Source organism: Eschrichtius robustus, chromosome 7 (genome assembly GCF_028021215.1).
Source record: "Eschrichtius robustus isolate mEscRob2 chromosome 7, mEscRob2.pri, whole genome shotgun sequence".
In the NCBI taxonomy this organism is placed as follows: Eukaryota; Metazoa; Chordata; class Mammalia; order Artiodactyla; family Eschrichtiidae; genus Eschrichtius; species Eschrichtius robustus.
This window is the reverse complement of record NC_090830.1, coordinates 133,852,948-133,878,327: the sequence shown is the minus strand read 5'-3', so window position 1 is coordinate 133,878,327 and position 25,380 is coordinate 133,852,948. Positions and strand designations below refer to the sequence as shown.

Here is a 25,380-nt window from a genome sequence, read left to right as displayed (position 1 = left end):
ATGTTCTAAATACAAGATTATTTATCTAATCTGAAATACAAGATTATTCTCTTCCTTTCAAATCAAATCTTACATCAGTTAATTTTATTTTAGATAAAAGACATCTTTTTTCAAAACCATGTTCAGTTAACAAAGGACAGATGGAGTGGCACCTTGAAATAGATTAATTGGGGAAGATATTTGATATAAAAGATGTGATTACTTTTTAAGAAAATTTGTCCTGTTTCAAAAGTAGTCGGTGGATAGGAGTATCAAATAGCCCCTCTGCCTCATCTCTTTCTTGGTTTCCCAGCTCCGGAAGAAGAGCAGGACCCAAAGTGATGTCGTGTAGTCTGTTACGGACAGCATCGTGTCCCCTCAAATTTATATGTTGGAGTCCTAACCCCAGAACCTCAGAATGCATATTTGAAGCAGGGTCTTTAAAGAGGTGATTAAGGTTAAGTGAGGTAGTTAGGTAGGATGGGCCATAATCCAATACAACCGGTGTCCTTGTAGGAAGAGATTAGGACATAGACACATGCAGAAGGAAGAAGATGTGAAGACACAGGGAGAAGGCTCAGAGGGAACCAACCCTGCTGACACCTTGACCTTGGACTTCTAGCCTCCAGAACTGTGAGGAAATAAAATTTCTGTTGCATAAGCCACCCAGACCGTGGTACTCTGTTATAGCAACCCTGGCAAACTGATACTGATTTTTAAGAGGTTAGACCTTATCTTTAGTTATTTCATAGATCTCAATGAGAAAATAAAATTTCATAAATAGAACTTCCCATACAAGTGTATGATATAGATTGAAGGGCAAAGAGTACAGTGTTTCCTTTTTAATTTCTCTCAGTTTGTTGGTTGGGGCTTTTGTCAAAGTTGAGTCTAAACACCTGAAAAAACTCCGTAGAATTTAACCTAATAATCCCTGGCCTGGCAGTCTGATGACCTGCTTGATGTTATGTCTGGTCTGTTAATTCCATGAGTCCAGGAAGTTCCCTCAGCACCCAGCACAGAGCCTGGCACATAGTAGGTGCTCAATAAATATTTGTCTGATGAGTGAATAAATAAGTGGTTTGACCATGACTCTGTGTTACGAATAACAGAATTTGCATCTAAAATAGTTACTTTCATTCTACATTCACATTCACAAAATTTCACTGTATTGGGTATGTAATGGGTTATGCAACTCAAATAAACTCAAATGCATTCATTATAAACTCCTGTGAAGTATGTATAATTTTGATATAAATACCCCCTCATTCCTCCATAGGTTTGATTATATCAGATATCCACTGATTTCTGCTAAATCACAGGACAAGTCACACCCTGGAGTTACGTAACATGTTCATATCTTGAGAGGTACTTTCACACCCATCATTGGTTTTGATTTCCACAACTTCCGTATGAGGTAGAGAAGGCAAACAGATTTTTCTTTGGAACTGGGCTTCCTTCAGCATTGATCCCCCAGGAACAGTGTCACCCTGATATCCTGAGCAATGACAGAGCTTCAGAAATAAGTTCAGATTCACATCATTCATTATGTCTCTTTGCTTATCTGTTTGCATTGGATGGGATCAAAGTCACAGTAGCACTTGCCAGCCCCAAGGTAATGAAATGGTGGTTGATTCTCTGCCCATCCTTCTGGGCCTCTAGGACCTCCTGCTGTAATGCCCACAGCCCCAGCACAGCCCCGAGGGCGTCTGTCCAGTGTGGGTGGCCCCAGGCTCCGGGTCAGGCTCCCCGGGCCCCAGGCCCCAGGCTCCGGGTGGCTCCCCGACTCAGCTCAGGTGTGCAGTCAGGTTGATGTAGCCAGAGTCAGCGCCTTGTCTGCCCTTGTTCCAGGCTGAGATGGCCTTAACTCATTCCTAGACACACACCCCTTGTTTCTGACACTCCTTGTTTATATCAAGGCCAAGGCTCTCATGGGATCTTAAGCCTAAAGGGTGGGGTACCCTCTTAATGTTGGAGACCAGAGTACGAGGAATGCTGGCCTCCCCACAAGAATTACTGTTTGCTCCTTGCTGTATAGCTGGGGAATCCAAGGCCGCCTCCAAGGTCCTGTGGCCAGTCTGGGAGCCCCAGGCTCAGGAGGGACCTCAGGAGGTCCAAGTTCTGGCCCAGCATCCTTTCTATCTTATCTGTGCAGAAGAATCACCTGGCAGATCCTTAAAAATACAACTTCTGGGCCTTATGCCCTGAGATCCTGATTCACCTTAGGTCTTCAGAGGGAAGGGTTTAGAAATCTGCATAAAATGCAGATTTAAATCCTATGTGTTTTCTATGCAGGTGATCACTGGCTCAAACTTTGGGGAACAATGCACTCTAAGACCAATGCTGCCCAGTTTCCAAGATGGGTATCTGTTTTCAAAGACCAGTGTCAAAGGAGTTCCTTCTGGGTGTGATTATGCACTTTGTAGATTGCACGGGAACAATTATCGTCAGAACGAAATTTAACTAAAACGGGAGTGATAGTGTTCAAGTCAAACAGCCTGGGGTTGGTACCAGGTGAACTTCAGTTTTCTTGTGGGTAAACTACAGCCATGGAACGTGCTAGGTGGAGGGCAGGGAGGGAGATGGAGGGGGAGGGGAGAGGGAGGTGCCTCAGGCATCCAGGTGGCTCTCAGCATTGCCGGCCTGCTTTAAAAAGCACGGATGCCTGGGCCCCACCCCCAAGGATTCTAATGTAATTGCTGGAGATGAGGCCTGCGCATTGGGGTTTTTACAAGCTCCCAGGCGGCTCACGTGTGTAACGTGCGCTGAGAAACGCTGAAGAGGAGGCCCTATCTTGAAAGCGGAGGTTTCAAGCAGAGCCTGGCTTACACTGGCCATCCGGAAAAAGGTAGCCGTGGTGTTTTTGTTGTTGTTGTTGTTTTTTAATAAATTTATTTATTTTATTTACTTATTTTTGGCTGCGTTGGGTCTTCGTTGCTGCGCGCAGGCTTTCTCTAGTTGTGGCGAGTGGGGGCTACTCTTCATTGCAGTGTGTGGCCTTCTCATTGCGGTGGCTTCTCCTGTTGCAGAGTGCAGGCTCTAAGGTGCACGGGCTTCCGTAGTTGCAGAACGCGGGCTCGGTAGCTGTGGCTCGCAGACTCTAGAGCGCAGGCTCAGTAGCTGTGGCGCACGGGCTTAGTTGCTCCGCGGCATGTGGAATCCTCCCAGACCAGGGCTTAAACCCGTGTCCCCTGCATGGGCAGGCGGATTCCTAACCACTGCACCACCAGGGAAGCCCAACCATGGTGTTTTGACTTTTTAAAAAATGATTTTCAAAATGATGCTCCTATCCATTTCTTCTTCTTCTTCTTCACCTATCTCTTGTCATCTTTTGAATTTGCAACTCACCACGTATCTTTATTATTTATTTTCAATTTTTATTTTATATTAGAGTATAGTTGATTTACAATGTTACCATGTATCTTTCAAATATAACAACGTGCCAGGTGCTGGAGAGTGCCAGGAAAGCAAGACAACAAAGGAAAAACCAGGAAGGACAAGCTGTCCCTCTTCCCATGTCTAATAGTAAGGACTACTGAGTAACAGTAAGGACGCAATGAGTAAGGATTGTTGGGCTAACATCACATGAGTGGGGGTCTTCCCATCAGAAGTCCAGCTGGAGGAGAGCATTCCACTAGCTGAGTAAATGAATATGCATCCTGCTCTAAAGAAAAGGCCACTGTGCTTTCTTATCCCATCTTAGGAAAAGAGAATAATTTGCTCTCATCAAACGCAGGCCCTCCCCCTTTTTGAAAAGACCAGCAGTCCCACGACTCTGTCAGTGTTTCTCAAAGTGTGTTCCCTGGATCACCTATATCCGGGTCCCAGGGATGTTGGTTAAAATGCAGATGCCTGGACCCTACCCACAGACCTACAGAATCAAAGTCTCTGGAGCCTGAGGAACCTGCAAGTGTAACATCTCAGGTGCTTCTCAGGTACCTTGGCGTTTGAGAACTGCTGCTTAAGTGCTAAGCACCAGTTATGCCTTCAGGCTCCTGAAGTGAAGATTCTGCAGGCAGTGTGCAGTGAGCAGTTCCCAGGGTTATTTTGGATGCTGTGCGGTTCACGCAAGGGTTCATTTTAAGCACGTAGATTAATGAATGCCAACATAGAGGCTCAGGATCCCGCAAGCATTCACTAGTGCTGGATGCCCTCAGTCTTCCGTGTCGCTTTCTGCGGTGCTTCTCGCACACACGTAATAAACACAAAATGAGGGCAGAGTCTTCCTCTTGGTCTCAGCCTGGCTAGATGCTCTATTAAAAATCACAGCACATTGTTTTGGACACACTAGTGATTTACTGTCAGGACATAGGATCTGCTGATTAGGAAGCGGGGTCTGTTGATTAGGAAGCATGCAACACCTTGATCATTATACTGGACAAAAACTCATGCTTATGCAACTGAGCATTGAAATGCGGGAAAATCGCATCTGTCTTGTTCCAGATCCCCACCCCCATCCCATTCTGTTATGAGATTGTCATCAGTGTGTTAGTCTGGGCAGCTGTCAAGCTTGGGCATTTGATTTCCGTTGTTTTGATTTCTGGACTTTGACCCCTGTGATGCCAAGTCTGAGTGAGTGAGTGACTGAATTCCAGTCTAGACCAGCAAAGATGGAAGGTTGTGCTGGGGAGCTGGGGACTGAGGGTCGTGGGGGGGCTCCTTGGAATCACATTTACTGTTTCCGTGGAGGAGCATGGACTCATCTCCCACGTACACCTGTGCCCCCAAATCCCAGCCCTCCTCCAGAATCCTGTCTTCCCTCCTCTGTGAGGCTGTGAACCTGTATTCAGGTGCTCCTGGGCCTGGTGAAGGTGATTATCGAAATTTGGCGATCCCCATGGACACAAACACCATTAAATAAACTAAGAACAGACACCCAGCAGAGAAAAACCAATTCCCCAGTCAGAGGAATTTTCCCAGAATGTTTAATCATTTCACAAACAGATCTGGGTTTCCTGCCCTTCAGATGCTCACAGGTGTTGGGTGTCAGGTGCGTGTTGAAAGGCCTTGGATGAGAAACACTTGAGTGTTAGGAACAAAGATCTCCAGCGTCCTCTTGGCCCTTGAAAGAGTCCCCTGCCTGCATGACAGTGAACTGCTTGAATAATTGCCATCTTTTTCCATTTGCAGGGGACTCTGGCATCTCAGAACACAAAAATGATTTCATCTATAGTCATTTCACAGCTGATTGATGAGAATAAATCAAAAGAAAATGGGGCCGAGTTGCCTGTGCCGTGTGCATATCCCATGAAGCTGTCGCTGGCTAATCGCAGCGGAGTCACTATTAACAGGGCCTTCGAGTTCCTTCCCGGTGGACTAGGAATTCAGACACCGGCGGGGGGGCGAGGCCCTGCGACAGAGCCGCCGCGCAAAGAGGAGAAGCCGTGCGGTGGCTCCCAGAAGGGATTTGCTTCCATCACCATCACAGCCAGGCGCGTGGGGCCCCCTGCCAGCACCCTGGTGTGGGAGGCTGTCGGGAACCCGCTCTGCATCAAGTGCAGGGCCCAGGAGGCTCTGCTCGGGGACCCCTCTGCTCTGGCTGCTGGTGCCGATCCGGGTCGGCACCATGGACCTTTCACTTGCACAGAATTCTCCAGAAACAGCTCTGTGATGGGGCTGAAGGTCCCTGAAGCCGACGCACGGCTGTGTGAGGGACACGAGTACTGGATCACCCATGTGGACAGCAGGGAGGGCCATTTTTCTCCAAGCACCCCACGGTCACAGGCGGGAAAGAGTCCGCTGGTGTTCAGCTCCTGTGTCCATCTCAGAGTGTCTCAGCCGTGTCCAAATTCCACCTACTATCTGGACAGGTCCCTGTCTGTCCCCATTGAGCCTCCTCGACTTGCTGGCCCTAAGATGCACAGATCCGTTCTGTCCCTCAACCTAAATTGCAGTTCACACAGACTGACACCAGATGGGGTAGATGGCACAGCTAACGGAGCGCCAATAAGCAGAGCCCTGAAGCTGGAGCTCACGGAGGGAAACCAGAACCTCCTAGGCCCGCGCTGGAACCTAGGTTTGCAAGAACGTTTCTTGAAGGAAAACCCATCGTTGGGGCGGGTACATCTGGGGACCGCGGGAACCGGCATGTGTCCTTGGAGAGGCTCTCCTCCACCGGAAAATACAGCTGCGGGAAGTAACCAGATCACTGTGAGAAAAGGGAAGGAGGCCCATGCAGCTCATTGTCGCACCCGTGGTCATCGTCATGCCAACCACCTGTCCATTCACATCCCGGGCTGGAGTTACACGGCAGGTGAGTGACACTCCCATCCTCCCTGCCGCCAAGTGCACGCCCCTCCCCACTTCAGGTAATTGGTGTGATTGCCGAGGTGCGTAGTGAGTGAGTTTCTTCTACGTAACTTATTCCAAGAAGCAGTTCTCAGTAATTGCTTCATCTGCTCCACTCAAAGTTGACCGTTGATAGCTCCGTGTTGATGTCTGGTTTGGATAGATTTTCTTAGATGATACTTTTGTAGATTATGAAAGGACTTCCCTCAAACTGTTGTTTCCATCAGTAGCTCCAGACCATATATAATGAGTAGGGGACTCTACCCCAAGTGAAGTTCATTCAGGTCCTTGTCATTCCAAAACAGGATGAGAAGAGCCAAGGGCCATCCACTCCCAGATGTTTTGTCCCTCTGGTATGAACATCTGCACATCTGGAAGTCTCCAGAGTTCTGCACTTTTCACTTTTCAATCGGGTAGTTGATGTTGATGGGTTGGCCTTAGAAACCTAGACCACAAAGCTCCATAATGGAGTGTTTGTGTGTGAGAGTGTGTATAGTAATTATGGGACATTTTCAAAAAGAGGCAAACCTGGGACTCTCCACACCAAACAACAGAAGCAGTAGTTTTCTGATTCTTTAGTTGTGTTTTCTGGGGCGACTCGGCTGGGATTTGAAACCTTTCCGCCACTGCCAGGGCCAGGCAGAATTCCCAAGGTCAGCTGTCCTGGGCACCCTTTACCTTTCCTGGGAGATCGGGGGTAGAGGGGGGAGCGGGCCTTAGCCAGAGGCCAGACTTCTCTCCTTCCCTGTGTACACTTCCGCAAGAGATTCTGGTTTATGAATTAGTGACTTTCCACTTGGGGAAAATATTTAAAGATAATAGTGGTAAAATTGAAAATGCGGCATATGCATAATAATTTTACAGTGCAATTTTTGTCCATTAAAAGCTTTATTAATTAATAAAAATGACTGTAAAACATTTTAAAGCTGTAATGTGAGTAGAAATGTTAAATGATGTAATTAATTTTAACAAGTGTATATATATTGAACGCTCAGAGACCTTTAAGGCAATTTGACATGGCTTTCAGACTGATTAGACTGTTGAATGCGTCTGAGTCTGGCAGACTTATTACAAGAAGGAAAACATAAGCAGCCGTCAGTGTTGCAAAGCTGGGCCTCACTTTGGGTTTTAAAGACATTTCTCAAGCCAGCCATTTCTTCTTCCTTGTTGATGAAGAGTCTGGAAATATATGACCTACATTGTTGTATGCTCCCCCATTGAAGCATATCCTAGTCTTTGTGCTGTGTCTCATGGTATGAAATAGTAACTTAGATTTATAGCACTTTCACCAAAGGAGCCTTAAAAATCACCAGAGCCAGATCTCAAACATCCATCTCAGAGGAGAGGCGCATGAACAGAGCAAATCCCTACGTCTTAGTTTTGGCTTTTGACGCAGACAAGATTTTTGATTGTGACTTTGTGAAATGACTACTCCTAGAATTGATTTTCTTAGGCAAAGGGTGCAAGTTAATTTTTACTTCCTATGGGCCGACTTCCCTCAGAATAGCTCTAATCCCAAAGATGCGCCTGTGGAGCCTTTGAGTGGCTCTAAATCACATGACCTCATTCTACCATTTGAGGAAGGAGATATTTATGGCGGCCAGGTCACCTTCCTTAGAGTTGCTGATCTATTATTTTCCAGCACGTTGAACGTGGACATGCCACGCTAACTCTGATTCTGTTTCCTCATCTGGGTAACTAGAGAAGGGGTTGGATTTGGTGTTCTTGAAGGTCCCCTTAAGCTTGAAAAAATTTCCGCTCTATTTTTCTGAGATGAAATCTATAAGGGAAAGAGGTTCCAGGTGACTCTGGGTCCCTCAAGTCACGAAGTTCAAAGCTCTAGAACCTTGGGCTCACTGTTGAGGACGCATGCATCCATGTGTACAAATGCACACTCACACGCACGCACGCACGCATGCACGCACACACACATCCCTGTACGGTTGTGCTCTCTCACTTAGAAACTAATTTGCAATGGAATGCATTTCTGCCCAGGTGATAAGAAAGCACTTCTTGTCCATGCTGCAGAATTCTTGCCTGAAATTCATAAGCACAACTCACAGATTCTAACTACCACAGTCTGTCCTAGTATAATCTACACAAGGCTTCAGGGGTGAGCTCTCTGACCTTCAGTCTTGACAAAGCTTTTAAACCTTAATGCGAGTGCTTTCCGACGGTGGCGATGCTCATTAAAACTCCAAGGAACTTTGGGCTTCCCTGGTGGCGCAGTGGTTGAGAATCTGCCCGCCAATGCAGGGGACACGGGTTCGAGCCCTGGTCCGGGAAGATCCCACAGGCCGCGGAGCAACTAAGCCCGTGCGCCACAACTACTGAGCCTGTGCTCTACAGCCCGCGAGCCACAACTACTGAGCCCACGTGCCACAACTAATGAAGCCCGCGTGCCTAGAGCCTGTGCTCCGCAACAAGAGAGGCCGCCATAGCGAGAGGCCCGCGCACCGCGATGAAGAGTGGCCCCCACTTGCCACAACTAGAGAAAGCCCTCACACAGAAATGAAGACCAACACAGCCATAAATAAATAAATAAATAAATAATTAAAAAAAAAAAAAAAAACAAAACTCCAAGGAACTGTTTGTATTTTCTCATCTGAAACTGGAATCTTGTCTGAGACATTCTTGACAGCCTCCTGTGGCTACATGTGCTGTCAGTGGTCAGCACACTTTACAGTTACTGAATCTGATTCTTTGTATCTGAAAGATTCCAAAACACAGAATGAGCAGTATCCTTGCTAGCCGACTTACATTCAGCTGCAAGGTAGGTTCAGCCTGGGAGATTCCACAAATGGAGGCAAAGCAATTTTAGCTCTAGTCATTGGGTCCTCAGACAGACAGTCCTATAAATTGTATTGTTGAATGAGCCTCCGGGACATGCACCCAGAAAGATTGCTAAGATTAGGGAAAATGGGATGCCATCAAATGCTTTGTGCAGAGCAGATTGGCCGTGTCTGCTGGGAAGTAACATTTTTAACAGACCCAGGTCTACCTGTTCTCTTTTCAGAGGCCGAGGGCTTGTGAATTGGTTCCCTCTTTGTTCATTTCCTTGGTCCTTGTAAGTTTGTTACTTACATCTCCACTGTTAGAAGCATCCTGCTGGCACCTGCTAGATGGACATTGTACAAGTCCCTGCACCTATTGTAAGGAAGAATGTCACCATCACCATCACCACCATCATCATCATCATCATCATCATCATCATCATCATCATCCTATCAGTACCCACAACATTTACTGTGGAAATCCTAGATGCCAAGCCCTGGGCTACTTCCATTGTATTTATTACTTTGAATCATTCAAATCATTCTGTAAAGAAAATGTCATTATTCCTATTTTGCAGGCAAGACAAATGGGGCTTGAAGATTAAATAACTTGCCCAAGCCCACCTGGCCATGAAGTGCCAGAGCTGAGGACAGTCATGTGTGTTTGGCTCGCACTGTGCCATCCTCAGTGACAGCCCAAAGCAGAGCAGTTAGGATGGTGGGGACTCTCTCGGTGGTGGGCCCCATCTCCACTCTCCCTGTCCAAGGTGATGTTCAAAGACTGCTCATGGGCATATAAATAATACTAGCATTTGGTGCCCAGTTACCCTGGGTAAAATCTATTAGGAGAGTAAGCTACACAGTTAACTTCTAACTAAATGTAACAAGCCATGCCATTTGATAGTTAAAACTTATTGGCTCAGAAATCCCTCCCAGCCTGAAATCTGTTCTCCTGGTGTTCTATGGGATGTACAGTGTTGATCTGAATGTTTCTCTCCTCACTGGGTGTTGCATGCCTAAACCAGTATTTTTTTTTAATACATTTATTTATTTATTTTTGGTTGCGTTGGGTCTTTGTTGCTGCACAGGCTTTCTCTAGTTGCGGTGAGCGGTGGCTTCTCTTTGTTGCGGAGCACGGGCTCTAGGCATGCGGGCTTCAGTAGTTGTGGCACATGGCCTCAGTAGTTGTGGATTGCGGACTCTAGAGTGCAGGCTCAGTAGTTGTGGTGCACGGGCTTAGTTGCTCCATGGCATGTGGGATCTTCCTGGACCGGGGCTCGAACCAGTATCCCCTGCATTGGCAGGCAGATTCTTAACCACTGCATCACCAGGGAAGTCCTGCTAAACCAGTATTGACTTCGATACGTTACTTACTGCCAGTTTCATTTCCTACTTGTGGCCAAGATCTGAAGCTTTCCCCTGTTCCTAAGACAACCAAGTAGATAGAACGAAACCACCTGATTTTGTTAGGTGCTTTTGGAGAAGACACTGCTGAATGCACTGTTTGCCCACATCTGCCCCGGACACCAATGTTCTATGTGGACCCTCTGTCTTAGAATTGCTCTGGTGGCGTTGGTCTGGGAAGACCCCAGTGGAGTTTAGTATCACTAGTGGCCAAAGATGGGAATGACTGGAGAGGAAGAAATCCCTGCCAGTTCACGGAAGGAATGCCGTGTTTACTAGTGTTCTGACGCGATAATCTAACACATTAGTAGTGAGTGAGGTTTATTTCATGGAGAAAGCACTCACATCACTCAAGGGAAGCCTACGTGACACTGCACGTACACATGCCAAGTCTACCAGAGAAGCCTGCGTTACACTCAGTTCCCCAAGCCCATGAAGATTTCTTGCTAGAGATGCCAGAAGACATTTGAGGAGGAACCCTTATTTTACAGCTGTGCTTTTTCTTTAATGATTAAGAACTGGGGTTGGCAAACTTTTTTTTTTTTTTTTTGGAAAGGGCCAGGTAGCAATTAAGTTAGGCTTTGCAGGCCATGTGGTCTCTCTAGCAACTACTCAACTCTGCCATTGTAGAAGGAAAGCAGCCACAGACAATGCATAAATAAACAAGCATGGCTCTATTCCAATAAAACTTTATTTACAAAACAGGCAGTGGGCCAGATTTGGCCTGCGGGCTGTAATTTGCCTTCTCCTTATCGTCTATCCTCCGAGACAAAGTTTACCCTGTTTGCCTGTGTTCCGCATTGGAGTCTCTGGAGATCCAGCTCTGAGATGGAGATGAGTGGGCATTTATGGTGCAGTGCTCTTGGGAATGGCACTTGTGGATGGGAAGGGAAGTAGGTATGGCAGAGGACACGAGTGTCCTGTGATGCAGTCATACTGAAGGCCTTAGAGGGCTCTGAACTTAGGGTGGCCCTTCAGAGTTATTCTGACTGGGGGCGAGGAGGCTGGGCCTTTATAGCCCTGGAAAGGGGATATAAAGGGTGAGCCTTCCAGTTGCCAGGGTTGGGCTGGACTTCTGAGGACCGTCTTCCTGCAGGACTTCAAGAAGCTGGGGGCGGGGTGGGTGGGCGGCTACCTCCTTTATTCCCAAGGGGGATCTGAGTGCATCACAGCTGGCTGTTCTGCCGTTTAATCTACTCTCTCCACCCTGTGGCCTCATAGTTCTCTAAAACAAGTCAAGGATCTTGAAAGGCTGAACCTGGGGTAGTGGGGTGTGGACCTTAGCACCTGTGTGCAGAGAATTCTGCTGGATGATTTTCGGGTTTGTTTGTTTCTTTGTTTTTTAATAGACACTCCACAAATCTAAGCGCTTTTGATTCCTCTGGGTTGTGCACTCTTCACTGCCCCCCTCCCCAAAGGCAGCCGTTTCTCTTTCTGCCCGCTCTGCCTTCGCCCTGCTATTCCCTTTGCCTAGGAAAGCCCCCTTCTCTCTTCAGCAGGTGCTGATTCTTCTGAAGCCTTTGATGTTTTCTTGGAGTGTTGGTTCCTCTGGGAAGGCTCTCACACTTCCTGACTGGTCCTACCCTTGACGTTTAATCATTCACTCAACAAATGTATATTGAGCAATGAAGCGGGAGGAGTGACTTGGAACAGGGTGGCAGTGGTGCTGAGAAGTGGTCAGATTCGGGGGCTGTTTTGAGGGTAAAGCCCGCATGGTTGCCAATGATCATATGGGTTGGCAGTGCCCATGGTGACCATAAGTGCCCGCAGGGTATATCTAACCCTCTGCAGGTTCCTGAGGCCACTCGCCTCTCAGTGCTTCCCAACCAGAGGGGGACATTTCCACCCCACTGCCAGTGCCTGGCCAGCACTCACGCCAGGACTGCATGCTCTTCTGCTGTGGGAGTGGTTTCGAGGACGAGGCGAACAATCTCAGGACGGTGCCTTCTTACTGGGAATTTGTTAAGAAGAGAATTGGGCAGAATGAGTGTGTGCGATTTGTTTTATCATTAATAGCAAGAGAAGCTAGGGGGTGTTAGAATCAGCTGACAAATGAACAGTGAAATGGGACCCCTGGCACGCAGCGACAGCTGAGAGCAGGGGTGAGCCAACCTCAGCCCAGGGATTTACCGCCTGTTCTTGTAAATCAAGCTCCATTGGAACACAGCCGTGCTTGTTCGTCCACACGCTGTTCTGTGGCTGCTTTTGCGCTGCACAGCGGAGTTGAGGAGTTGGGACAGAGACCGTGTGACCCACAAAGCCTGCAGTATTTATTACCTGAGCCTTTACAGAACAGGTGTGCCAGCCCTGCTGGAGGACGAGCTCCGGGCGACTTTGGGCAGGTCTCTTCCCCCCATGGGCTCCACTTCTTCCTCTGTGGAATGAGAGATGTAAACCAGATTCTCTCTCGAACTCTCCTCTCCTAGTGCATTAATGTATTCATTTCTCTGGCTCTGGTTTTCTGTCACAATAGCTGTTTACACAAGTCCAGTTTTCAGGTAGGAGAGAGAGATGCTCAGAATCCAGGGGCAAAGCTCTCTCCCCCTTGACCCCCATCACACCGTTTACTCTGGGTTCTCCTCTGCCTTTTCTCACCAGTCCCTTCCTGCTTCCTCTGATTCTTTCTTCCCCCTCCCCAGATGCAGGTGCTCACTAAGGTTCATCCTTGGCACGTGGCTCTCCTGCCTCTTTTCACGTCAGCAGAAAAATCAGGCCTTTCTGTGTCATCCACCATCCTCAATAAGCGGGTGGGGCATGTGTCCAACCCTGGCACCTCCTGCTCGTGCCAGACCAGAGTCCCATCTGGAGAGCCTTCCCTCACTCACATGACATTTATTGTGGCAGCCATGGTTACCAGGCCCTGGGTGAGCCTTTGGTTCCATGGAGCTGAAATGAAACCCAGGTGTGGTCTCCCCACCATGCAGGTTACAGTCTGGTGGGGACACAGACATCCAACTGAGACCCCTAAATATGTATGTCATTATAGATCGTGGTCAGTGCTCTAAGGGGAGGAGAGGACCATGAGAGAGCTTAACAAGGGAGGCTTCATTTAGAAGAGGGAGTTTGTCAAGAAAATATTTCTGAGGGAGGAACTTTTATTTTATTTTTAAAATTTTCATTGGAGTATAGTTGATTTACAACGTTGTGTTAGTTTCAGGTGTACAGCAAAGTGATTCAGTTATATTAATACATATATTCATGCTTTTTCAGATTCTTTTCCCGTATAGGTTATTACAAAATATTGAGTAGAGTTCCCTGTGCTATACAACTGGTCCTTGTTGGTTATCTATTTTATATGTAGTAGTGTGTGTATGTGATTCTCAAAGCATAGAAGTACAGGGACCAGCATGTGTCAAGGTTTGGAGGCAGAGATGAGCTTGGCATTTTGGAGGAGCTGAGAAGGCCATTGTGCCTGCAACGTAGCAAGTAATGCCATGAAGCTGAAGCTCGAGGCTGAAGCGGTGAGCTCGGGAAATGGTTTGGGTTGGGGCTTTGAGACCAGAATAAGGATTTACAGTTTCCTCCTAACAGCAGTGAGATGCTATGATATAGTGCATGCTTTAAGAAGATCACTCTTACTCATTGGAAGGCGAGGGATGGAAAGGGGGGAGGTTATTGCCGTGGAGTAGATGAGAACCATATTGGAGGCTTGAGAGGAGGGAAAAAGAGCCTGATGGTGGAATTCACAAGTCTTGAGTGTCAACGAGGTCATGGGGGAAGTGGGGGGATGGCAAGGTTGACATCTGACTTTCCGGCTTGGGCACTGGGAGATTTGGGGGCTTTTAAAAAAGACTTCATGTTTTTAGAGCAGTTTTAGGTTCGCAACAAAATTGAGGGGAAAGTATAGAGGTTCCCCATATACCCCACCTGCACACATTTACAGCCTCTCCTACTATCAGCATCCCCACCAGAGTGGCGTATTTGTTACAACTGATGAACCTACACTGACACATCATTATCACCCAAAGTCCATAGTTTTCATTAGGGTTCACTCTTGGTGTTGTACCTTCTATGGGTTTAGGAAAATGTATAATGACACATATCCACAATTATAGTATCGTATAGAGTCTCACTGCCCTAAAAATCCTCTGTTCCCTCTATTCATCCCTCCCCACCCAAACTCTGGCAACCACTGATCCTTTTACTGACTCCATAATTTCACCTTTTCCAGAATGTCATATACTTGGAGTCATAGACAGTTCAAGCGCTTCCTTCACTTACTAATATGCATTTAAATTTCTTCCATGTCTTTCCATTGTGTGACAACTCATTTCAAGCACTGAATAATATTCCATTGTCTGGATGTACCACATTTTATTAATCCATTGACCTAAACAAGGATGTCTTGATTGCTTCCAAGTTTTGGCAATTATTAATAAAGCTGCTATAAACATCCATGTATAGTTTTTTGTGTGGACATAAGTTTTCAACTCCTTTGGGTAAATACCAAGGAATGTGATTGCTAGATCATAAGGTAAGAGTATGTTTGGTTTAGTAAGAACCTGACAAACTGTATTCCAAAGTGACTGTACCATTTTGCATTCCCACCAGCAATGAATGAGAGTTCCTGTTGCTCCACATCCTTGCCAGCATTTGGTGGTTTCAGTGTTCTGGATTTTGCCTATTCTAATAGTTACGTAGTGTATCTTGTTGTTTTAATTTGCATTTCCCTGATGACATATGTTGAGGAGCATCTTTTCATTTGCTTATTTGCCATCTGTATATCTTCTTTGGTGAGATATCTATAAAGGGCTTTGGTCTATTTTTTATTTGAGTGGTTTATTTTCTTACTGTTGAATTTTAAGAGTTCTTCATATAGTGTGAATAACAGGAGAGAAGGTTTATATCCAGGTGGGGAAGATGTGAGGAGGGGTGGAGAAGATCCCAGGTGCCATGAGGACAGGTTATGTTTGAAGTGTCAGTGGGGCAGGCAGGTGCAGATGGCAAGCTGGGAGTTGGACCCATGAATCTGGAGCCCAAAACAAAGTTCTAGGATAGAGTTATGGTTTGAAGAATGTTCTTCCTAGAGTTGGTGTTTTATGCCACGGAAGTGTTTGAGAACACCTAGGAAATGAGAAGAACAGGAAGCGACAAGGGTCTGGGAATGCTGGCATTTAGAGGTCTGGCAGGAGCAACTGTGTTTCAACTCAGTACCAGTACTGCAACCACCAAGGCCCCTGCTCTTGTTTCTAACGTTTTACTGTGTGTCCTGCGCTGTTCCACGTACTCCTTGGGTTTTCATTCATTTACTCCTCCCTAAAAGTCCATAGGAAATATACATTATTTACACTCGTTTTCCAGGCATACACAGCTAGTTGGGTGGGGGTGGGGCAGACTCCAGGCTCATGCATCTGGCTGTGTTCCGCGGCCTTCCAATGGTACCTGCCAGGCCACTGTTGTCACTTTTCTGCTCAGATTTTCTCCTGCTCTTAGTAACGGTTCCCTTACCTCTTGGATCCCAGGCTCACAAGTTGGAGTCACCTTTGAACGCTTCCTTCCTCTCCCTCGCTGCCACATCAAACCACTGGCAAGGTGGAAGGTCTCTCATGCCCATCCCTTCTTTCCCATGTCTACAGCCACTGTCCTCACTCAGGCCTTTATTATCTTCATGAAATTTCTATGCCCAGGTAGATTTATTTTCCTGACTATAAAATTAATACATTATAGGCAACCAAGAATGACAAAAAGCAAAATAAAAAGCTCAGTCCCTTTAAATAATCACGGTTTATATTTTGGTGTATTTTCTTCCATTCTCTTTCTATGCATGTCTATTTTTTTCTTACAAGTAGCTGAGGTCCTGCTGCATATGTAATTTCCCTCTGGGTCTCTGCCACTTAGCGCTATATCATAAATTTTTCCTGATATTAACAGTACTTACAAAGATAACTTTTATTGACTATGAAATGGTGTGTTTTATGGATATATCGTAGTTTAACTGTTCCTTCATTGTTGATCCTTAAAGTAGTTATTCGTTTTTCACTTTTTGGAATAATATTAATGTGAACACTGGGCATATGAGGCTTTTCTGTATACTGCATTATTTCCTTTTGAAAAAACAAAAATCCTTGAAATGGAATGTATCGAAAATGGAATGCATCTAAATCAGAGAGCATCAGCCTTTTTAAGGTTCTTGACACACATGCCAAATTAGACTTCAGGAGAAATCTAGGTGAAGGGCCTTTCTGTACGTGCTTGGCCAAGATTAGGTATTAGTTTGTAAATCTTCCCAAATTTCCAGATGAAAAATACCGCTCTGTTGTAGTTTGAGCTGGCATCTCGTTGGTTACTGGTAAAAGGGAACATTTTGCTTCATGGTTCCTGCCTCTCACCTTGACCTTGGCCCCCTCACCCCAGTGTTGCCTTCCCTCTCTAGGTCTTGGCAGGGTCAACATTTGGGGCCGGATGATTCTCTGTGTGAGGGCTCTCTGTGCACCATAGGCTGTTTAACAGCATCCCTAGCCTCTGCCCACGAGATGCCAATAGCCCTCCCTCCCAGTTGTGACAAACACCAACCTCTCCAGACATTATCTGGATTGGGGGAGAGCTGACAAAATCATCTCGGTTGAGAACCACTGGCCTGCACTGTGCCCTAACCTCGTTATAGCCCACTGTTATTGTGGACCACCTGCTTGGCAATTCTCATCACTCACCAGACTGTGACGTACATGGCCTCAGTGCATCTTCCCAGTTCCATCTCTCAAGCACTTGACTCCCAAGAATATTATTGCCTTTCAGTGTGACATACTGGCTATTTCATGGGGGCCATTTTTCTTCTTCTAGACTGCACTGACCTGGAGGTCAGGATCCAAGTCCGAGTCAATGGCAATGAGCTCTCCATGCCCAGCAGTGAGCCATGGAGCACAGCACACTTGCTCAGGACCTGGGTGCTGGGCAGAGGACAGGTCATTCTGATGACCCAACAAAGCCTTGCTGATGTCAGGGTCACTTAAAAGCTCACTCCCTTTCCTTCTTCAAACCACCTCTCCCCATGGCCATATCCAAAACCTCTCTGGCCAGGAACGGGTGGGGAGCCACATCCAGAGGTAGGTTGTGAAAAGTAAAGTGAAGTCTATAGCATCCCCACTTCTTTTTAAAATGGAGGGGAAAAAGTCTCACAATATTGTTTCTCTCCAAGAACTTAGTAAGAATAATCAAGTTTTGTCAAGGAAGAACTTTATTATCCTGCAGATGGTCAAATTTAATGAAAAGACAGAAAATGCATGAACAATGTTACAGAAATATTTTGAAGGGTTTTTTTGGGGGGGGGGAGATTGTTTCTAGTCACTAGTTTTCCATGTTAGGTTGGAGCCACATGAAGGCATAACTGTGGATGAAGTACCACAGTTCACATAAGGGGCATTCTAGTGATCCTACATTGTTCATGGCTGTTACCAGAGAGTGTGAAAAAGGTGTTCTTAACCAGGGGAGGGCGTCAGACACATTAGGGATGCTTTTTCAAACTGCCTATGTTAGACCCTATTCTGGAATCTGAGTCCGTGCCTCCCTGCTTAAGAGCTCTGTTCTGGAGGATGTAAGGAAGGGAAAATAATTTTCCCTCCACCCTTCCAAGTCCTCTCTGGGGCCCCTATAACAAAAGACAGATTAACAAGAGAAAAACAAAGAGAAGTTTATTTACATGTATTCCTCATATGTACATGGGAGATAACCAGAAGAAAATGAGTAACTCAAAGCAGTGGTTTAGAACTCTGGCTTATATATCATCTTCAACAAAGAACAGTAACTTTGTGGAGAAATGAAAAGACAAAGGAGAGCAGTTTTAGGCTTCCAAGGTTGTCAAAGTGGGAGGGTAAATATATGGGAGGAAACTAATGGTAGATAAAGGCTAGTTAGTAAAGTTTGTTCTGTTGATTCCTCTGGTGTCATCTCCCTCAGTTGCCTTCAGCTCAAAATAATCCTCATGCCAAGTGGCATATTTTGGGGGTGGCACGTTCTGCTACTCTTCAAGGACAGCTCTTCCCTGCAGGTCAGCATGTCCTATTTACTGTGCATCCTAATTCTCACTACTTAGGGGTAATTGTCAGACTGTTCAAGGTTGAAGTCCCCAAGAGGTCCTGAGGGCAGGAGCACAGCATAGGTATTCTCTTTGCAGGGAACACAGCCTTTGTCATGCCACTTGCGGTTAGAACCTGCTCCCTCAAATGCCTGCTCTTTCCCACTCTGATTTTTGTGATAAGTGCCCCGAAGGAACACTCAAACACATAGTCTAGGTGAGGAGTGTATAAACTGGCCCAGTAGGTGGTGGTTGTCTGTAGAATCAGAAGTTAAAGACAAACGCTACAAAAATTCAGATTTTTAAAAATCAGTTTCTCGATTAGTTGAAGCATTTGCATACAAGGACTGCACCATTTTGGTCTCCTGCAGAACTACCTTGTTTTCATTGTGTTTTGGTCTTGTGTCATGAGCCTACATTAAGGATGGGGTCACTCATGTTATACAGACCATTGACGTGGGCCCCACAGGGACAAAAATCTCCACTCTCCCTCTTCCAGAGTTGTGCAGCTCCTGAGCAACTCTGATTTTTAACCTCTCGGAGCATTTAACCCTTGCAGCTCCTAATGTTTCTCCTTCTACGTTATCTGTTAGAGAATTCAGAGACAACTTTGGGGCCCATCTCTTGGAGATATGCAGAACGTTATGGTGATACTTGGTGCTCTGGCTTTGTCTTGTCTTTCCCATGTATAAATTTATAAGTTGGCTGAAATGAAGGGAAAAAGTATAGAGTTTTGCTTAAAATCTGCTCCCTCCTTGGGCAGGGGGCTGAAGTGAAGGGCCAGGCTTGCAGTTGAATGAGGTGATATGGAATCTTTGGTGTCTGTTCAGCAGAAAAATGGCTCTGGTGTTTTAAGAAGATAGAGGCTCATCCATTTTTGAGTATAGGTGGGCAGTATTTAGGTGATTTTGTTCAGATGGCCTATGTAGATAGTGAACAAGTGACTTCGAGGTCCTGTGGCATCCTGTCTTGCACCCTTACAAATACACGTGTGTGTGTGTAAGACCGAGTGACCCACTTTAGTTCAGAAAACGGTAGCAAAGGAGCTGTGAAGAACGGAGCATCAGAGCCCAGGCAGCAGATTTTGGGAGAGGTGGTCCATAAAACGCACTGAACATCACAGTGTTGTGCATTTGGGAGACAGAGCTGAGGGAGACATCGGGGAGAATTTGTGATGATGTGATTGTGATTGGCTGTGGCAAAGCCTGTCGTGATTCTCTCCACCCCAAGGTCTACCTTGGCTGCTGGCACTGCCGGGTGCACTGTGGTTTCTCTCCAGGTCTAAAATCATACATGAAAATGCTCCTTAGAATAGGGAGTAAATGTAATCAGTTTCTTCTTCAATTCCATTGCTTTTGTAACGTTTTTTTCCCTCTCTTATTGAAAAAGTAAAACACGTGCATTGTAAAAATTAAAATGTAGAGAAGCAAAAAGAGGAAAATAAAAACCAACCATAATCCTACTATCCACAGATAACATCACTGTTACTGTTTCAGTCGATCTTCCCAAATGGATTACTTGGATCCTCTCATGCATGCAACGAAATTTTATTTTTAAATTTCTCTTTTCTTCTCTTAACAAACAGAGGATCATGTAAAAGCATCATTAGAGGTTGCTCTTTCTTAACAATAGATTGTCAAGTTCCCTTTCATGTCCTACATATTCCCCTATTAATCATTTAACAGCTACGTAGGCTTCTGTTATAAAGATTTACCAAGCTATTTTTTGAAAATCTTCTTGTTAAATAGATTGTTCCCATTTTTGCATTTTTATAACAATGTGTTGATAAATGTCCTCCTAGAGAAATCTCTGTGGGCGTTTCATGTGATTTATTTAAGCCACATTCCTAGAATTTCTGGGTCAAAGGAGAGGCACAATTTTAAGGCTTTTTAATATAGATTTCCAAATGGTACTCTGTTAACAGTTGTATCAAACTAGACTATCAATACCTAAATAGCGGCTGCCTTGAGCATGCACAAGCATTGGGTGTTGACATTACAGAAACTTTCATGTGGTTCTGATAAGTGAGAAATATAATATGTATGATATATTAATTTGTATTTTTTTGATGGAGAAGTTGAACTTTCTCATGTGTTTGTTATACGTCTATACCTCTTTTGTAAATTTCCCCTATTTTTTTTTTTTTTTTTTTTTGGCCTTTTTTCTTTAGTCTTTTTTCGCTTGAATTTTTATTTATGTTAAAAATATCCCTTTGTATTTATATTTTAATGTTTATCGTACTTTTTTTTAAACTTTGGATTTCGAAATAATTTTAGATTAACAGAAGAGTTACAAAGGTGGTACAGAGAGTTCCTGAGTCTCCTGTATATATAGCTTCTCCTTCTCATCACAGTACTCCTGCCTAAGCCGGGGTTTCTCAACCTCGGCACTACCGCCGTCTCGGGCTGGATGACTCTCGGTTGCGGAGGGCGGTCTTGTGTATCGTAGGGTGCTTAGAAGCACCCCTGGCCTCTGCCCATGAAGTGCTGGTAGCACCTCCCCCTTTTCTCCCTTGATAAGCAACAATGTCTCTAGAACATTGCCAAATGCTCCCTGGGGAACAACATCACTCACATTTTGAGAATCACTGGTCTGAACTGAGCAACTGGTATGGCGATAGTCTTATTGACTAAACTACAGACTTTGTTCAGATTTCACCAGGTTTTCCACTAATGTCCTCTTCCCATTCCAGAATCCCATCCAAGGATACCACGCTGCATTTTGTCATCATGTCTGTTTGTGGTAATTTTTGACATTCAGATGTTTTTATTATCTTCTTTGTCCTTTTCCTTTTCTTTTCACTGACAGGCTTAGAATGGCCTTTTCTAGCCCACATTCCTCTCTCGCTCCTTTACTTAAATCTGTAATCCCTCTGGATATATTTCCTCAGATGGTGTGAGGTTGGGATCTATTTTACATAAACGGTTTGCCAGTTGTCTATGGACCATTTATTGACGGGGTAATCCATTATTTCTTTACTGGTCGGAAACGCCAATCGTATGTAGAATTTGTGTTTATACAAGGATTTCCTGACTTACGCAGTTGTTTTCTTCTAGAAATTTTCATGCCACTTGAATATTATATGACTTACAAAAGCCATCCTGTTACTATCTATGGATTTAAAAGATGGGGAATCTTTCAGATACTCCTAAGTGTAAAATGTTGGCATTTGATATATTGCATTACTGCACGATTCAGGTGGTGAGAGACTCTGGCTACCATTACACATTTTTCAAATTTTAATTTTATATTTCAAAAAGGCCTTCTCAATCTGATCCTACACTCTGCTTTCTGTTTTTGATTAGCTATGTTGAGGCATAATTTACTTGCATTGAAGTGCACACATTTAATGTATATAAACCCATGTAACCAGTACCACAATGACATACGGAGTATTTCTATCGCCTCAGAGAAACATTTGACTCCTTTTCAGTCAATTTACTCCCTCCTCCAGCCTCAGGAAATCACTGATTTTTTTTCTGTTGTTATTCTAGAATTTATACATATTAAGGCAACTTGGGCTTTCTTTGTATAAGGTTTCTTTCACTCAGACTAATGCCTTTGAAATTCTTCCACGTCACTGCGTCTATCTCTAATTTCTCTCCACAATGTTTTGTAGTTTTCATTATAAAGATCTTTCACATGTTTTGTTAAATGTTTCCTTATTTATTTCATATTCTGAATGCTGCTATAAATGCATGACACTGATTTTTACAAATTTCATTTCCAACTTTTTTTAGTTACGCATAGAAATATAGATAATTGATATCTGTGTAGTGACCTTGAATCCTGCAACCTTGCTAAAAGCACTTAATTGTAGTAGTGGGGTTTTTTTTTGTAGATTCCTTAGGATTTTCTATGTACTCGATAATATTATGTACGAACAAAGTTTTACTTATTCTTTTTCCATCTTGATTCCTTTAATTTGTTTTTTTCTTGCCTTATTGCACCAGGTGAGACACAGTAAAATGTTGAATAGAAGTGATGAAAGTGAGCATCTTTGACTTATTCCCTGGTTAGCTCTAAGGACTTAATAGAGATAGATAGATAGATAGATAGATAGATAGATAGATAGATAGATAGATAGATACGTACATACATAGGTTTCACCTACCAGGTTCCTTCTATTCCTAATTGATTCTCTTTCTTTTTTCATTCTGATAAAACATACATAACACGGCATTTGCCACCTTAGTCATCTTTCTGTGCTCAGTTCTGTGGCATTAGGTATGTTCACTTTGTTTTGCAACCATCACAACCATTCATCCACAGAAATGTTTTCATCTTGCAAAAATGAAACTCCATACCCATTAACCATTAATTACATCCCCCTACTCCGCAGTCCTTGTTAACCACGATTCTACTTTGCTTCTATGAGTTTGCCTATTCTAGGCACCATATATAAGAATCATACGGTATTTGTCCTTTTGTGATGGCTTATTTCACTTGGCATAATGTCCTCAGGGTTTATCCATGTTGTATCATGTGTCAGAATTTCTGTCTTTGTTAGGGCTGAATAATATTCTGTTGCATGGATAATGCCACACCGTGTTTATCCCATTCATCTGTTGATGGACACTTGGATTGCTTCCACCTTTTGGCCGTTGTGAATAATGCTGCTATGAACATAGGTGTAAACGTGTTTGTTTCTGCTTTTAATTCTTTTGGGTATCTACCCAGAAGTAGAATTGCTGGATAATGTATAATTCTATGCTTAATTTTCTGAGGGACCTCCATACTGTTTTCTGCAACAGTTGCACCATTTCACATTCTCACAAGGCTGCCAGTTTCTCCACATCCTTGCCAACACTTGTTATTTTCTGGGGTTTTTTTTTTTTCTATAATAGCCATCCTAATGGGTGTAAAGTGGTCTCATTGTGGTTTTGATTTGCATTTCCCTAATGATTCCCTAGTGATGTTGAACATCTTTTTATGTGCATATTGACCATTTGTATATCTTCTTTGGAGAAGTGTCTGTTCAAATACTTTGCCAATTTATGTTCAGATTCTTTTGTTGTTTGTGTTTATTCCTAACGTGGTGAAAGCTTTTATCATGCACAGATGTTGAATACTGAAATACTTTTAATGTACCTATTGGGATAATAATAGAGTTTTTCTCCTTCATTTTATAAGTATGGGGAATTACGTGGACTTTCATATGTTAAATTAGCTACTTATTTCTAGGTTAAAATCTATTTAGTCATGATGCATTATACTTTTAAGAAATGAACATATTGCTGGATTCTATTTGCTAATCTTTTTAGGATTTTTTTTTTCATCTATGTTCTTTAGGAATGTTGGCATGTCATTTTCCTTTTTGCAGTGTTTTTGGTTTTGATATCGGGAAAATACCAGCTTTATATAATAAACTGGGAAGTGTTCTCTTTCTGAAAAAGATTTTGGAAGATTAACATTATTTCTTGAGTGTTTTCTAGAAATCACCAGTGAAGTCATGTTGGCTTGAAGTTTTCCTTGAGGGAAAGCTTTAATTATGAATTCAATTTTTTAAAATTGTGATGTGACTAGTCAGGGTTGCTACAACTTCTTGAGTCTGGTAATTTGTAAATTTACCTTCTTTCAAGGAATTTACCATTTCATCAAAGTTGTTGAAATTATTGCCGTAAAGTTGTTCATAATATTTTCTTATTATCCTGGGACATGTAGTGATGTCCCCTCTTTTATTCCTGATACTGGTAATTTGTGTCTTCTCTTTTTATCAGTCTACCTCGAGGTTTATCCATTTTATTGATTTTTTTCCCCCCAAAGATCTAGGTTTTGTTCCATTGATTTTTCTCTATCGTTTGTTGATTTTCTATTACATTGATTCTGCTTTTAGCTTTATTATGTCCATGTTTCTATTTACTTTCTCCTAAATTTCCTCCTCTTCTTCTTCTTTTTAATTTTTTAGCTTAAGGGGGAAGATTAGACCAAATGCTCATATCAAATGCTTTCGTATAATCAGTTCAAGACATAAATTTCCTCCTAATTTTGAAATGTATTTTTTCATTTTCATTCAGTTCCAAATATTTTCTGTGTATACTACAATATCACTTTGTTTTAATTGTAGCTTCATAGTAAGCTTTAATATCTGACAGGGAAAGATTAGATTACAACCATTATTCTTTTTTGGTTTGCTTGTTTTTGCAAATTTTTATTAGCTATCTTATGTATTTATTTTAACTAGGAAATCTAGACCACCTATACTCATTTTTATTATTGATATATATGGATTTACTTCTATCATACTATTTAGGTTTTCTGTTTGTCCTACCTTTCTATCTTTTTAATAGCCTTGTATTCAATTAATTTTTTTCTCCTTCTATTTTTTCTTCTGCTAGATGGAAGTTATACTATTTATTTTTATCATTTCAGTCACGGCTTAACATGTGAACTTGACAAAGCCAAAAGGTGATCAGTATTTTTAGTCATGTCTCAAGCAACTTATTAACGTAGAGCTCTTTAGCTACGATCAGTCAAGATACATTACTGCTATTATATGTTTTGGTTCTGTCTTGTTTTGTTTTTGTGATTCCTCCAAATTGACTGTTACTTTTATAAAATCAGTGTTTAGATTTACCTTATGCTTCCCATTTTTGTGCTCGCCATTTCTTTATGAATGTTAGATCTTTGCTGTTGATAGCAGTTTTCGTCTTTCTAAAGTACATGTTTTAGATGTTCCTTTTGGTGATGCATCAAGTGAAGGGACTTTTGGTGGTAAACTCTCCCAGGTTTGTTTGGGAGTTGGGAAAGGTGGGAACTCTGAAAACATCTTCATTTCACTGTGTTCTTGAAAGAAGACTTTGCAAGGTATACAGTTCTATGTTTACAATTATTTTCCCTCAGTCCTTTGAAAATATTATCCCAGTGCCTTAGGCATCTGCTGTTGCTATAGAGAAGGCAACTATAAGTCTGATCGTCATACCTGCC

At 43.6% G+C, this 25,380-nt stretch overlaps 1 protein-coding gene across 3 annotated transcripts in view; it reads left to right on the top strand.

The window, feature by feature from the left end:
* Positions 1-25,380, top strand: part of C7H10orf90 (chromosome 7 C10orf90 homolog) — a 232,427-nt gene that overhangs the window by 150,294 nt on the left and 56,753 nt on the right. For all 3 annotated transcript variants that reach the window (XM_068549080.1, XM_068549077.1, XM_068549079.1), the window contains one exon: positions 5,107-6,229. In XM_068549080.1, the coding sequence (XP_068405181.1) occupies positions 5,107-6,229 (1,123 nt within the window). The remainder of the gene's footprint in view (positions 1-5,106; positions 6,230-25,380) is intronic.